This window comes from Betta splendens, chromosome 12, assembly GCF_900634795.4.
Source record: "Betta splendens chromosome 12, fBetSpl5.4, whole genome shotgun sequence".
Taxonomy (NCBI): Eukaryota; Metazoa; Chordata; class Actinopteri; order Anabantiformes; family Osphronemidae; genus Betta; species Betta splendens.
The window spans coordinates 10,385,426-10,401,709 of record NC_040892.2 but is presented as its reverse complement, the minus strand read 5'-3'; the positions used below and the strand labels follow the sequence as shown (position 1 = coordinate 10,401,709).

General features: G+C 41.5%; 1 protein-coding gene across 2 annotated transcripts; it reads left to right on the top strand.

The window, feature by feature from the left end:
• Positions 1-4,037: 4,037 nt before the first annotated feature.
• sbno1 (strawberry notch homolog 1 (Drosophila)) lies at positions 4,038-16,095 on the top strand. Of its 2 annotated transcripts, none has more exons than XM_029169127.3 (33): positions 4,038-4,372; positions 5,613-5,732; positions 5,826-5,924; positions 6,044-6,271; positions 6,363-6,495; positions 6,970-7,070; positions 7,168-7,264; positions 7,491-7,651; positions 7,830-7,963; positions 8,112-8,202; positions 8,299-8,460; positions 8,564-8,699; positions 8,782-8,887; positions 8,969-9,122; positions 9,227-9,409; positions 9,891-9,988; positions 10,068-10,219; positions 10,342-10,551; positions 10,643-10,816; positions 10,894-11,063; positions 11,153-11,284; positions 11,503-11,638; positions 11,729-11,841; positions 11,924-11,995; positions 12,075-12,174; positions 12,282-12,356; positions 12,449-12,595; positions 12,819-12,913; positions 12,995-13,081; positions 13,166-13,303; positions 13,398-13,474; positions 13,576-13,769; positions 13,878-16,095. In XM_029169127.3, exons 2-33 carry the CDS (start codon positions 5,613-5,615, stop codon positions 14,018-14,020), a joined length of 4,218 nt encoding a protein of 1,405 aa, XP_029024960.1. In that variant the 5' UTR covers positions 4,038-4,372; the 3' UTR covers positions 14,021-16,095. The 2 variants fall into 2 exon arrangements, with proteins under 2 accessions (XP_029024960.1, XP_029024961.1); XM_029169128.3 differs by lacking the exon at positions 4,038-4,372 and adding an exon at positions 4,509-4,839.
• Positions 16,096-16,284: the final 189 nt, after the last annotated feature.

Here is a 16,284-nt window from a genome sequence, read left to right as displayed (position 1 = left end):
TTCACGCAGCTGTACACTGGTTAAAGCGAACAGGCGTCTGATAGAGAAGGTCAACAAACAGGCTCCTGCTCCAGGGTCTGGGTCATTTGTTTAGATTGGCACTTAGAGGATGGGATCTGGTCCCTGCTTTGTGCTGAGTGTGGATGGGAACGGGCAGGAAAAGATTGGATCTTAGCACTTAAGTGTTTGGACGCTGGACAAGGCTCTATTTAAAGGAAAAGCTCAGTGTCCAAACATTCTTATAAATGTTTTGCCTGATCTTGAACCACATCTCCCAGGTTAGATTTGCAAGCAACGATTACCGAGTAATAACCCAGTCAGTGTGATATATGACCCATAGAGCATCCAAAATACTACTAGCGCCTCTCTCCACTATCAGTCAGCCTCCACTGCATGTTTTATTATGACAGAAATAAGAAACAGCCCAGAAGCAATAACATCATTTAAACTAATATGTAAAAGAGTGAAGGCAATAAAAGTGAATGGCTAACAGGAACCGAGTCTTTTTTATTCCCCGTCCATCCTTCAGGTGAACTTATCTGGACGCTGACTTCTTTCCTGTCACACAACAACTTCCAGATGTGGCCACGGTTTTGGTCAGTTCACGGGGGTCAGCGTTGTCAGAGTGTCATGGGTTTAACGTGCTGCCTGCCTGGCTGTGACCTGAGCGTGGCATCATTAACACACAAACTACACTTCCCCAATTTACATCAACAGGTGAATAAAGTTAGTCATTTTTGAGTTCATTACATAAGTAAGTGGATTATTTGTATAAAATGGTGCCGTCTTTCCATTATTATTTGCTTTCTTTCAAGCCTTCCACTTGATGGACAAACAGATGACTGTTTGTCACAGTGTTGAGTTCCCTCAGAACTCGCCGGGACCCGTCTGATAACCAGAACCACGTTTTAGTGCGTTTCTCCTCCATCATTAACTGTAACTCTTTACTTTCATCTGCTGCTCAGGATCCTTCCTTCCGCTCGTCTTTAGCATCGCCTGCCCCTCGCAGCCTCGGGCGGACACATGTGAGTGAGTGTGTCCACAGGTCGGGCTCTTTGGGGGAGATCCTAGAGTAATGACTTCCAGCTCGGCCTTCAGGTAACGAGCGTTTCCTGGAAGCTGAGAACAGCTGGTCGGGACCCGTTTACTGCAGCTCTCTGCACATGGATGGCTTCAGCTACTGTGTTCATTCAGCTCATGGCTTTTTGTCATTGACAGATGCCTTAAACTTTGGAAATTGTCTCATGAAGGGAACAGACAACTTATTAAAGTTAATGACTTCAGCTGATAAGCTCTGTAGTGACACTATGAGACAAGTCCTTTCACACAGACGTGAGGCCCTGTTACTTTGTGAATCCCTGTGGTTGCTTTAGATCCTTTTAGTTTGATGATTTTATCTGTCATGATGATGAGAGGCTTTTTGATGTTTTGAACCTTTTTCAGGTGTTCGTGTGGTGGGCGATTCAAGTCTATCAGACATTTTTGTAGCCATTAGATCGATTTTACAAAAAGAAATTCTTCCGCAACACAGTGGTGCAGTGGTGCACTGTCAAGCGGTAGAAGATGGATGGAAATATTTCCCACATTCATGTGACTCTAAGGGAATCTCTTGGTCCACTGGGTCTCACCTCATGGATGAATCCATCTACGTCGTCCTTCAGCAAATCATTAGTTCAGGACGCTATGTTAGAAAATAAAACTTGCACAGAACTTTCTGTCCTTGGTGTTGCTCTTCCTCCCCGTCCTGTCACAGGAGGAGGTAGTTAAATCACAGCCATAAGATCAGACTGTAAACTTTGCTCCAACTGGCCTTCTAAAAGCAGCGGAGCCCAGGAGGGCCAGAAGAGACTAAATATGAATCCTAGGGGGGTCTTGCAACATGGAAGAAATTATAGATACTTACTGTGTAAGAGAGCTCAGTGAGCTGCTGTCAGCGCGCCCAGAAATCCGAGCCGGAGTCCTGCATGGGATGAAGGGGCCAAAGCAACAACAGCAGCCTCGTGTGGAGTTTTACTGTGTAAACCAGAAAATCATAAGCAGATGGCCCTATCTTACAACTGTAAATTGAGCCATAAATTACGAGATCCGCTTTTGTTCAATCACAGATTTTTAAAGTGATCTCTTGGGCGGCTGGTGGACAGTTCATGTTGGCTCATACATGCATTATTGTGATTCTCATTCAATTGTTCATTTTGAGATGAACATGAACAAGATATACTGTAGGCAAAACAACCACCAGTTACGTCCCTGTGGCCTGACAGTCGTGTTTCAAGGTCATTTTTATACATACCTTTATGAAATTAGTATTGTTATCATAATGGTGAAACGCATCAGATGCATCACGCTGGAAATGTATGAATGTGCAGCAGAAGCTCAAATGGGAAGACCGGGGGGGGGGGGGGGGGGGGGGGGGGGGTTGTTGCGCAATCCAGTGACAGAAGACAATAGTTGGAGGAAAGACCCCTCTCGGCTTCTCTCAAATTGAAACCAGGAGGATTCAGTGAATGAGCCCTCTGTGCTTTTGTTATGACACACACACACACACACACATCTCTCGTTTTGTGCAATCAGTCTGGGCGAGCTGTGAGCTGGCAGCGTGCAGCATCTGTCTGGCTGCAGTTTCAATTCGGCTCCATGAGAACGCATCAGACTCGGTGGAAACCGAGCTCAGAGGGGGGTCTTTGGAGGGTAACCTCCAGGAGGCGCTTCCCCCGCTCATAATTATTTACTTTATACTTTACATTTAACAAAGCCAGACTCTTCTGAGAAAAAACAATCCCCTCTCTCGCATGTGAGCCCCTGGTGAACAGAACTAGAACAAATAAGTAAAAGCTCTTATTGAAAGCTGTGATTCACAGTAATGACGCAGATTGAGTTTTGGAGGCTGATACGAGACAATAATGTAGGTTTGATACCGCAGAAACATAAACACAGTGGTGGATTATATTGGCAGACTAAGTCCATACCAAGCAATATTATACTTATGCTCAACAAACAGAGTATATTGCCTTATGTAAAATGTAAGAACATAAACTGGATAAATTAATGAATAACATTATGATGGTTTAGACGGCATGAAAACAATCTTGAGAATGGTTGACTTTGACTTACTTTTCTGACTGAAGGAGACTGTGACTCGACCTACAAGTTACACCTAGTAGTATATGGATCTTATAGGTTTGTTTCTATTAATGACTTCAAAGACTTCTTGTGACTCTCTGTTAAGGCCCACATTTAAAACCTTCTGCTCACAAACAGTGAAATAAGACTAATCTGCATTAGTATCATCTTTTACATTTCATCTTAAACCAGCCTTTTATCTGAGCTTATCTGAGTGAAGCTCATTCTGTGTGAGTCTGAGGCCTGTGTTTGTGTAGAACCAGTAAAATGCTGCAGTGTTTTCGCACAAGGGCTGCTATAGGATCATTATGCCACTGGGTGTCACTGTGCATTTTTTTGTGTCTTCTTTTTGACTGGTAACATTTTAAATAAATTCTTAAAAAATAGTAAAGCTCATTTTTACTATAAAACATTTGCTTTTTCCAGAATTCTGTTTAAAAAAATAGAAGCAGGGGCTTAATTAAACTAACTTAAATTTATGCAAATATATTTTATCAATATTTTTTGTATGAACTTTTATTTAATAAGCTGTGTAAAATGTTCATCTGAGACTGTTGAAAGCTTTGCGACCTTTACTGGATTTATACATTACAAGGAGCTATAAGACAGAATTATTGTGAAATACGCAATACAGTTATGTAAAATCGCTCAAATTAGAGAAACAAGATGACATTTACACACGTTTAAGATGTGAGCACTACTGGGAAACAAACGAGTCATGGACATAGATAGAATAAATACAATAAAATAAAAACAAACCTTTATCAATGTTATATTATGTGAAATATTTTAGGAAAAAATTAAAGCTAAGATTGTGTCGTTGTTTCACGTATAAACAGTGGGTAGCGGTATAAACTTTTATGGTGGCGTGTGTCTGTCCATTAGGCAAAAAGAAGAAGAAATTTTCGTCGTCACTTCCTCCGAGGACCTCGCTGGGTCACGTGATGTTGTGTTAGCTCGCTGACTCGGCTATGTTTGCCGTTTATGCTAACGTTTTGGAAATGGCAATTTTCTCGCTTTTATGTGTTTCTTGGTGCTCAAGGACGCCCCGCGCGTGTTCGGTGGCCCGTTTCTCTCGGCACCGACAGAGCGGTTTGACTGAGAAGTCGGCCGCTGTGGGCCTGCACGTCACGTGACCATCATGCGGCTGAGCGTTTGATAAAAAGATGGCGTGAGCGCGGTGGAGAGGACAACAAACCCCGACCTGCCGAGCGCCGCCGACACGGAGCCACAGCTGCCGTTAAGCTGTCAGGTAAATTCACTCCAAGCGTGGGGGCAGTTGCTTTAGAAATATTTAAACGCTTTGCGTGTCTGAAAGCGCACTTTTCTTTTAGCGTTCCATTTAGCAGGAAGTATGAGTGAGTTCTTTTCGTGTTAAGGTGGTGACAGCGGTAATGTTTGTTAACGCGTCTGGTTGCTAGCGTTAGCTAGCGACATGACACTGCGTGAGGGCAACATCACAACATGAGGAGCCAGTGAGCTAGCCTAGCTCCCGTGCTTGTCCACAGCGGACAGCGGCTCACAACTGAATCCGAATGTGTCGTTTTTTATAATTCAGTTCCTTTTGGCTAGCTACACGCCCGTTAGCATTTGCCGTTTATCAGTTCGAGCCTGCGCCTACGTAACTTGGCTAGCAAAAAACTCGTATTTGGATGTAATTAATATGCTCGCTAACGCCCAATATAGTTGGATGTAAAGTTATCACGCAACGAGCCAAAGGTGAGGTGATAACCGCCGCATGCTGCCATGCGTGAGCGGGTGGTTTGTGAGGAAGAGCAAGTTGCGTTTATAAACGTTAGCATTTATAGCTACTGTTTCTGTCTGGCATTTGTAGCGGCATGACGCTTTTTTATGAAGTTGTTGTCTGTTACCTGCATATCTTTACCTGCTTTGTTCCTGACACGAATGTGAAAGTAACTTAAAGGTTTCGGTTCTGGAAGCTAATGGTAATGCTAATCTGTATGACCTGGCCAGTTAAGCTGGTGTATCAGCTTCTGGAAGTCTGCTAAATCATCCTGTAAACTGTTATGTGTTGATGGCTCCGGTGTGATAAATCTGTTAACCGGCTGAGGCACCAGGAGTCCAGGGAAGCCGCACTGAATCGGGGATCAGGAAGTTGAAAACAAGGCATTGCAAACACGTGTCTTGTTTTGGGTCACTTTGGGCCAAGTCCCGGACTAGAGTCTGGTTTCAAATGTCATTGTGATGAATAGAAAATACAAATGATTCCCGTTTTAGTTATACTGCGGAGTAAATGAATGCGTTTTCTGTGGTTTTGTAATATAACATCGCTCCTCGCATATTTGTAGTTCTATTACCTCATTGGTAGATAATCGTCTCAGCTATTTTTTGGCTTCAATTGCTCTAAACAACTCTTGTTTCACTATAAATATTTTGATTAGTTTCTTAATAGTTGGAACTGTTTTTTTACTTCAGCAGTTCACCACACAGACAGTGGACACTAACAAAGGTTATGTACATGTGTTTTGTAGATGGATCCTGGTCAGGATTTGCTTCTTGCTGCTCTAAGCGAGAGTGGCATTTGCCCAAATGATATTGGCCTATTTGATGTTGAATCTCAGGATGTTGCACAGCCCACAACAACCCAGCAAGTAAGATGATATTTAGCTTTTTGTTATAACAAAGTAGACTAAGCTTAATGCTTTCATTTGATGTTAATTCTCTGCATACCGTTGTTCTTCTAGTCCATCTCTATTAGTTCCCTGGATGTTAGTGGTGGGGCTGAGACAGTGGAAGCTGTTCGAGCTGAGCCTCCAGCTTCAGTCCCTATAGTTACTATCAGGGTAAGATGCACACATTATTTTACTAATTAATTAATATAGACAATGCTCTGTTGGTGCTTTGCAGTGTGTTAAAATCAGTCAATCTATTGCATGATGTTCTCTTTTAATGTCTCCAACAGCACAAACCTCAGCCATCAACCACCACATTTGTCTTAAATCAGCTAAATCAGTTGCCGTCACTAGGAGCTGTTGTGACCAAACAGTCAGTGACAAACCCTATTAAACACACTATAACTGTGACCAAGGTCGTCCATGTTGCTAATTCTGTTCTGCGAGGTTCATCTACCCCATCCTCCCCAAATATTCCTCCTTCAGCGTCTACAGTAGTGCCTTCTAACAGAGATCAGGTATGTTGTTTTTTTAATCTTATAAAATACATTGTCTAAGATAAAACCATTTTCCTACAGTTTGCTGATTAAACATTTTAATTTTGAGCAGATTCAGCTAAAAGACCTTCTTAGGACAGGCCATGTGAAGAGTACTGGTCTAAAGGGCAACAGTCTGATGGAGCTAATGAAGCTAAAACCTCCTTCTGACATTGCTCCACCAGTAGCAACAGCCACTGGCCCCAGTAAGTTATTTACACGAGTAAATATTTAACACATTAAAACAAGTACTATGTTCTAATGAGAACCTTAAAACAAAATAATCTGCTAAATGTTTTACAGCTGTTTCGTTTTCTCTAGTTTCTTTACTTCAGCTGACCGTTTTAGGTTTTACGAGGTCAGGTGTTATTTCTATACCTGCAGCACTACAGTTTCAAATTGTGGCATAGTGTTAGACCTTCATCTCTCAGTTACTTGCTACCTGTTGACTGCCCCTGTGTGTTTGTTTGTATGACAAAACCTGACAGTCCAGTTTATATTCTTTCAATGTGAATACTCTCGTCCATATGTCCTTTGGACAGTATTCAACTTTACACTGTTCTGGCACTGATGTTTTGTGAATAAATGCAAAACGCTCTTAATAAATCAATGGAAGCACCCAACCTGATGTTTTAAATATCTGCCTGTATGTTGTTCACTGCAATACAATGTTGTTTCAGGCGACATTAACAATGGAATCAAGAAGGAGGTACTGGGTAAAGATGCTACCAGGATATGGATTAATGATGATGGCAAACTACAAAACTTTTCACAAACTCTGGTGAGTATTACAATGGCGGTAATATTCAAGACTTTAAAATGATGGTTAAAAAAAGCAGAACATCAATATGGTGTCTGTTTTGTGAACCTGCTTATAGAAACACCCTGGTATCAAAGAAGAGGATGAACCTGAGGAGGAAGAGGAAGATGAGCTGGGACACGCAGAGACTTATGCAGAGTACATGCCAATGAAATGTAAGAGTGTGTATACACAGCTCAATAATGAGCTACGATCGATTAGGGTCTAGTCCTTTTTTGGACGAGGCTATAATTTAGTTGGCTAATTTCAACAAGTGAATCTGTGTTTAGGCTTTAGTAAAATTATCTGGAAATTAAAATACATCATTATGCTGTGGCTCCTCTGTCAAGCATGTCCCAGGTAATTTTTTTTGAATGTGCTAACAGTCAGTTTTCAATGCAGTGAAGATTGGCTTACGGCATCCTGACCCTGTGGTGGAGACCAGTTCTCTGTCCAGCGTTAGTCCACCAGATGTGTGGTACAGACTGTCCATCCCAGAAGAAACCATTGACCGGGGATGTCTCTCTGCTTTGCAGCTAGAAGCCATCACATATGCAGCCCAGGTAATTAATGTTAATAAAGAATGTGAAGAAGTTAAAACGCTGTCACAGCAAAAACCCAAAAGAATACAAATGGTTTGTTTTGTGTGCTTAATGGCAAATATATTTAATAACCATTAGTGTGTTTACTTAAAAAAAAGCAGGACTTTAATTGTGTGTTTCTTGTCTTTGTGAACCACAGCAACATGAAACGTTTCTGCCTAGTGGTGAACGAGCTGCATATTTGATTGGTGACGGAGCTGGTGTGGGGAAAGGCCGGACGATTGCAGGGATCATTTATGAGAACTACCTTTTAGGCAGAAAGAGATCACTCTGGTAAACACCCCAGTCACTTATAATATAAGTTAATCTGTTTTGACACCTCCTTTTAATGAAAGCAGTTTTTTGATGAGATAACAAACCTTTTTATTTTACTGTCATGGTTAGGTCTATGGTCCCTCATTGTGTATACTATTCTGTTCAGGTTTAGCGTCTCAAATGACTTGAAATATGACGCTGAAAGGGATTTAAGGGATATTGGAGCAAAAAACATTCAGGTTCATTCACTAAACAAGGTAAACATATTCTAAGATGTTCATGTTCAAGTGTTCATAAGAACAGTAAAATGTGTTTGTTGTCTGCTGAAGTTTAACTCAATCATTATTTTTCAGTTCAAATATGGCAAAATCTCATCAAAACACAATGGGAGTGTAAAGAAAGGCGTAATCTTCGCCACCTACTCCTCTTTGATAGGAGAGAGCCAGTCAGGAGGGAAATACAAAACCAGATTCCAGCAGCTTCTCCACTGGTGCGGAGAGGATTTTGATGGAGTTGTATCCTTTTTCATAGACGATGTGTTAAAAGTATGGGATACTTGTGAAATATTTATGGCACTAGTTTTATTTTTTTTATGATCCTTAATTTAATTGCTGTTAGATTGTTTACGATGAGTGTCACAAAGCCAAAAACGTGTGTCCCATTGGATCATCCAAGCCTACAAAAACTGGTTTGGCGGTGCTGGAACTGCAGAACAAACTCCCCAAGGCTCGGGTTGTTTATGCCAGTGCTACTGGTGAGTAGATGAATCCAGTAACCTTTACTTCACAGAAGAGTGGAAATACCTACAATACTCTGCTTTCTCTCCTTTTTTATAGGTGCATCAGAACCACGGAACATGGCCTATATGAACCGACTGGGTATCTGGGGCCACAAAACACCCTTCAGAGAGTTTGGCAACTTTATCCAAGCTGTTGAGCGAAGGTAAATATTGTATATGGTCTACTGGGGGAGAGAGAGAAGTCTTGTATATATCTTTGCATAAAAATGTCTTCTCTATTTCAGAGGTGTTGGTGCTATGGAGATAGTGGCTATGGACATGAAACTGAGAGGAATGTACATAGCAAGGCAGCTGAGTTTTACAGGTGTGACTTTCAAGATTGAGGAAGTTTCCTTGACTCGGGAATACATCAATATGTACAATAAATCTGTAAAGCTGGTAAGTGGATTAGTTTGTGGAAATTATTTGTAAGTATGTTTTTTTTTTCCCATTTGTGTTCACAGTAGGTAAATTGCTATTATATTCTGTGCTGTTCCTTTCAGTGGGTTAGTGCACGTGAGCGGTTCCAGCAGGCTGCAAACCTGATGGATGCAGAGCAACGTATGAAGAAGTCCATGTGGGGTCAGTTCTGGTCTGCTCACCAGAGGTTCTTCAAATATCTCTGCATTGCATCCAAAGTTCGCCGTGTGGTTCAACTGGCCAGAGAGGACGTCCAGAGCGGAAAGGTTAGTCTGGTCTAATGCGAGAGTACAGTAATTACAGCGGCACAGTCAATCTTTTTTTTTTTTTTTTTTTTAAGTAAAAAATTCCACTGTCTTCACATTAGGGCAGATGTTCTTTGCATCAAAGTAAAAGCTGTGTTCTACAAATATCAAACGACAGTTGTGCATGACAGCAAATGCCCTTATAAAGTCGAACAGACATTATGTAAATAACTGAAATGTGTATATTAACATGTGGAATCATGAAACCTCTGTGCAGCCTTAACAGTTGTGTTATTAAAAAGTTTCTGTGTAATAAAGAGTCAAAGGAGACTCTGACAGCCAGCAGCAGAGGTTGGTTTATTGGATCAGAGCCGCCTGAAATATGTAATGAATCATGGCTAGAGGCTAAGATACTGTGGATACCAGCACCATAACCAAACCAGCTGTTTACTTTGTGCTCCATATTCTATAACGTGTGCTCAGAACGCAATTTCTTCTGCAGTGTGTCGTAATTGGTCTTCAGTCCACCGGTGAAGCCAGAACACTTGAGGCCTTGGAGGAAGGAGGAGGAGAGCTCAATGACTTTGTGTCAACTGCAAAGTATGAACATGCTTCAGATGATTACGCTCCTTTCATGTAAACAGGCTATTTTGTAAATGCGACTGTGTGTGTGTTGTAGAGGTGTGCTGCAGTCCCTGATTGAGAAGCACTTTCCAGCTCCAGACAGACAGAAGCTTTATAGTCTGCTAGGCATCGACCTGTCTGCTAAGAAGACCTCTTCTCCTAGTGAAGCAGTCGCTCAAACTGAACAAAAGGGCAAGAAGAGGAAAGGTAGTAAACTATGAATGTGAATCATTGAGAAGACTTGATGGATTCAGGAAAATAGTCTTGATTTTACATGGGTTTTTTTTGTTTTTTTTAAACCGTTAAATTGTTTGTAACTTTCTACTCAGGTGCAGAAATTAAGAAGCAGCAGAAAAAGAAGCCTCGCAAACATGGAGGACTTTCAGGAACAAGCTCTGAGGACAGCCAGTCCGAAGATTCAGACAGAGAGTCTGGGAAAGACCTCGACAGTGACGACAGCTTCAAATCTGTGAGTTCTGGTGATGAAGACGACGATTTCAACCCATTTAGGGATGAATCTGACGATGACGAGGAAGATGGTAGGACTTCACTGGGAACTTGCTTCTATCAATTACTTAGCTGAAGATGTTTCACAGCTGCTTACAAAGGACTTGGTCTTCCTCCTCTTAGATCCGTGGCTTATTAGAAAGGAAGCAAAAAAGGGAAGAGAGAAGAAGAAGAAGAGAAAGAGAAGGGGGAGTATTGATCCAGACTCCATTCAAAGTGCCTTGTTAGCCTCTGGGCTGGGATCCACCAGGCCAGCTTTCACTTCTTCTGTTAACCCCCCTAGTGCACCTGCTACAGGTAACAAAGTTCTCACATGCAGTAACGTAGCCGTCCTATTCAACCCAGGTTTAATGGTTGTTCTGTTTGCTTATAAGTCAAAGCCGAGAGTCAGGATAGTTGCCTAACAAGTCAAGACGCAGTGGAACATGCCCAGAAAATGAAGAGGGAACTGCTTGAGCAGCTTGAGGAGCTGGCTGAGGTGCTGCCTCCTAACACTCTGGACGAGCTTATCGATGAGCTGGGAGGACCAGAGAACGTAGCTGAGGTGAGGTACACACACCAGTAGTTCAAACTACATCTGTCTTAGTGCTTACTGTTTTTTACAGTGTACTTCATGTTTCGATTTGTTGTCAGATGACTGGACGTAAAGGTCGAGTAGTCAGTAATGACGATGGCAGCATCACCTATGAATCTCGCTCCGAGCTGGATGTCCCGGTGGAAATCCTGAATCTCACAGAGAAGCAGAGGTTCATGGATGGCGAGAAGGTAAATCCAGAGTTACAGTGTTGAAGTCCTGGCTTAAGGACCTTTTTGTTTTGTTTTTCATAGTAAAACATTTATATAGTATACTTTTAAAGTTTGAGGATTGGTGAGGTTAGGCGGTCTAGCTTTTAGGTGAAATTCATCTGCTTGATATTTCTGTGTTGTATTTGATAAGTAGCATCTGTGTATGGTTTTTTTTTTTTTTTTTTTTTTTTTTTAAGAACATAGCGATCATCTCAGAAGCTGCCAGCTCAGGTATATCACTGCAGGCTGATCGCAGAGTCAAGAACCAGAGACGCAGAGTCCACATGACTTTGGAGCTGCCGTGGAGTGCAGACCGAGCTATTCAGCAATTTGGTCAGTATCATCCTGTTTTTTTTGTGTGTTATGTATATGATGCAACACATGTTCAGTTAACCATTGTTTGATGCGTTTGTCTGGACACAGGGAGAACTCACAGGTCAAACCAGGTCACGGCTCCAGAATACGTCTTTCTCATATCGGAGCTTGCAGGAGAGCAGAGATTTGCATCAATTGTTGCAAAAAGACTAGAAAGCCTGGTGAGCTCTTACTGAATTTATAATTAAGGTTTAAAATTTACACATGTTTATGCTAATCATTTGTTACTGGTCTTTCTAAAAGGGGGCTCTCACTCATGGAGATCGAAGAGCAACAGAAACTCGAGATCTCAGCCGGTTTAATTTTGACAACAAAGTAAGTAGTTGACAAAGTGTCAGAGAGAAACTCTTATTTCTTTGGCTTGCCAGTAACTTACCCTTTTTCTGTGCTGTAGTATGGCAGAAGTGCTCTGGAAATTGTGATGAAGTCCATCGTGAAGCTCGACGCTCCGTTAGTGACTCCACCTTCTGAATTTAAGGGGGATTTCTTTAAAGGTGTGGCTTTGTTCCTTTGCAGTCTGGATTCACACCTTTCCTGTTAGTTTACAGCTTTTAAACAAAATGAGTGATTGGTCCATGAACATTGTCTTTTTGTTGTGCAGAAATCCAAAGTGGATTGATAGGTGTGGGCCTCATAAATGTGGAAGACAGATCTGGCACACTGTCGCTGGACAAAGGTGACTTTTCAAGTGATAAAAAATGTCACACGTATTGTATTAAATGTGAAGTGCATTTCATTTATACTGGCTTTGTTTTTTTCTTTCTACAGATTACAACAACATCGGGAAGTTCCTGAACCGTATTTTGGGTATGGAAGTCCAGCAGCAAAACGCCTTGTTCCAGTACTTTTCTGACACACTTGCAGCTGTGATTCAGGAAGCCAAGAAGAACGGCCGATATGACATGGGCATCCTTGGTACGACAGCGTGTTTATTGTCATCCTTTTTTAAATACAGAAGCAAAACTAGGACAGTAGAAATCTTGACTGTTAAATAATTCAAAGAGCTTTGCTCTGAGATTTATGTGAATCATAATCATCTGTATGCTCTGAAAGTTTTATAGTGTATATATCATTCTATAGTTGTTTGGGGTCTAAAGGTATGTGACAAAATAATTTTTCTCCACTTGTTTTGTGTTAGACCTTGGCTCTGGTGATGAGAAGGTGAAGAAGGTAGATTGCAGGAAATTCCTAACTCCGGGATATACAACATCAGGACATGTTGAATTGTACACAGTGAGTTTGTCTTTGTGCCCTTTAGGAAACTGTTATGTTGTACTTCACTCCCCAGTGCTACTTATGCCGTTCTGTTCACAGGTGAGTGTGGAGAGGGGGATGTCGTGGGAAGAAGCCACTCATGCTTGGGCCGAACAGAATGGGCCAGATGATGGTTTCTATGTACAGGTACGGAAAGACCAGAGTGACAGTTATTTTCAGTAATCTTAATTATCTACATTATCACATTTGGTCATGCATTTTTGTTTTCAGATGAGGAACAACAAGAAGACGGCCATACTGGTCAAAGAAGTCAACACTAAGAAGAGGCTGTTCCTGGTGTACAGGCCAAACACTGGCAGGCAGCTCAAACTGGAGCCGTATGCAGACATCAAGAAGAAGTTCAAAAAGGTTGAAGACCATTGTTTTTACTTCACTTATGTTTGAAAAAAAAAAACACATTTCTATTTGTAGCGATTTATAATGTTTGGTTTTTTTGCATCAGGTCTTGTCAGAAGATGCCAAACAACACTGGACTGACCAGTACAAGTCCTCAGCAAAAATCTGCTCTCATGCTTATTGGTATGTGCCCTTAATACTGACGTGATTGTTGAAAGTTATACTATAAATAGTTACATTATTAATTTTGCGCATTAATGCTGTTTGTTCTATTCTGCCCACAGGCGTGGAAACTGTAAGAAAGCATCTGTGGGTCTAACGTGTGAAGTCGGGCTTCGGTGTCGAACATACTACGTTCTGTGTGGCTCAGTGCTCAGCGTGTGGAACGAGCTGGAGGAAGTGCTCACTCCGGTCAGCGGGACCAACGTAAAGGTGCAGATCGTCCGGCTCAGAACAGAAGACGGACAGAGGATAGTCGGTGTGTTGAATGGCTGCTGCTGTAAAGGAGTTGCTTTCCTTTGCTCCCAGTGTCCTCCTCCTGTTGGCTTTGTTTTTCTCTTAAGTCTTTTACAACTCTCTTTCGCAGGTCTGATCATTCCAGCAAACTGCGTCTCTCCATTAATTAACAAGCTCTCGACATCAGACCAGTGTCAGCAACTCGCCGTGCAGGAGCAGCAGAAGCGGCAGCAGCTCCACCCTCAGAGTCTCAGCCACACACCGGGCACATAGTTTGGAGATGGGTCGCTTCACTTTGAGCGTCGATCTCCTCATCTTGCTTCAGTCTGTCTCTGCGCTGCAGGCTTCAGGACCCTGTCCCCCGTTCTGCTCCCTCACATCATCTCTAAGGGGCTGAGATACTACAACTTGTAAAGCAGTGATTGTACAGAGAAAATATTTCAGGGTTTTTTTCTTTTTATTTTAATCTTCAGAGAGACTTGAAGGATGATGATATATTGTCCTCTGACATTCAGAGTGAGAAGGTTTGTTATATATTGAACTTTGGCATGTTGGCCTGTGGCTGAGTTATTCGCACCTCGAACATGCTTTAAACCATTTAGACCACTTATGAGGCAAAGACCTTTTCTTGGGCTAAACCAAATGGGGACAATACAGAGCACCTCTGGTTGGAAAATCAGAGACCTACTTTGATTCATTTGAAAAGTTATTTGAAATTAGAACATTACCATAAAGTCCAGAAGACTTGTTTTTTTTTTGTTTGTTTTTTTTCTTCTTCCTCCTCCTCAGTAGATGTTGAATTTAAGAAAGCCAAAAACATCCATCTGTTTCAACTAAAACTGATTCTAACCACATTCAAGAATTTTTTTGCAGGGTAGCTGATTTATTAACTTCAAACTAATGTACCTAATCTTTTTCAGTTCAGTATTTTACTGAACCTGTTGTGTGTTACAATGCAGAAAATACAAAGTCTTCATATTAATACGCATGTAACAGGACAGCTGTTATTTCTCTACTTCGCGTTCGCCGTTTTCAGGACAAGACTTGTGGCATGACGGCTGTTTAACCAGCTGCCGGGTCAGTGTAAGCGCCACTTTAATTTACACACAGGATTCAAAGTAATCAGACTTCCTTGTTTGTATGATCTGTAATGATACAGCTAAAGCAGGTGGCACCAACAGGTGACATGTCTAACATTAGACGATGGTACCATGGTCATATATTGGCATTGTGACTTAATGTCTTGATGGAGTTTAGTGAGTGACACAGTGAATCATTACAAATACAACCTTGTTCAAAACACTGGTTTGGTTCTGAGTCAGTGTGGAAGCAGTTAGTGTTTATGTAGCTGTAAGCTACATAGATGTGTTCTAAATGAGGGGGTTCATTGTTTATACAATGCAAAAGAGGCAAAATTGTTACTTCTGTTGTAATTGAAACAGTTTTGATGCATGGTCTCTTTTCCCAGTCTGTAAAATAAGTCTTGGCGCTGCAAGTTGTTCGAGCACCTTTGGACTTTACCTCAGCTTTATCTGGTTCAAGTCCTCATCGCTTGTCCTTTTTGATAACTGGCTCGACTGCCAGAGGAAACTAATGACACAAAGCAGCCAAGGAATCGTGGTGAATGTGAGATTCGTGTCCCTAGCAAACGTTTCTGTTCGGGCTGCTCTCTGCTTGTACGTCAACCTTTTTTCCTCCTCTGCCTTTTAAGAAAAGAAAATGCTCAGGGTTTAAACTTAAAGGCCCTTTTTCGACATGGCTCACATTCTCTATCTATCCAGTATTGTTACTGTGACCACTTTTCTCCAATAATCAATTAATGCTTTTGTTAGGGTGGCTTTTTGCATTATTATTCTGTCTGCACTGGAAGCGATAGACTCACCTGTCCAAATAGCTGAAAATGACTAGATCAGTTTTCCCCCCACAATACGTTCAAACACGTAACATGGATAACTTGTCTCCCATTTTTTGCTTAAGCATTTATAGGTGTAACACAAGGAAAATGTCTTTGTATCATATCATTGTGCATTTTGTACAATTTGTAAAAGAATTCAAACCTGCAGCATATCCGAACTAACAGACTTCACTGGGTGAGACCTTGGAAGATACAAGGTCCATTAGAATCACTTTCTGCTGTGTATAGGGTTTTTATTTTGTCGTTGAGATGTTCTGTGCTAACATTGTTCTGCGAAAGATGAAAAGGTTTCTCCGACATTTACTCAGCGAAGGACTTCTCCCCCCTCCTGTTATTTGCTGCACGAGTTGCACTACTGACAAGACTTGTACAAAATCCATCATTACCTGTACATGAATGAGTGTAATGCTCAATAAAGCTTGATATACTTCTACCTTGGGTTGATAAGAGTATGAAAGTACATGTTTGAGTTCTGCAGTGTGTGCTGTACATTTATTACACAACTACATTTTTATTATTGGCTTTGTTCTTTAATTTGTATTTGCAAAACACCAAGGCTGTGAACAGGCAGATCAGTTTATTAAAGCACAGTACAGAACTAAGAAATACCGTACTAACTACA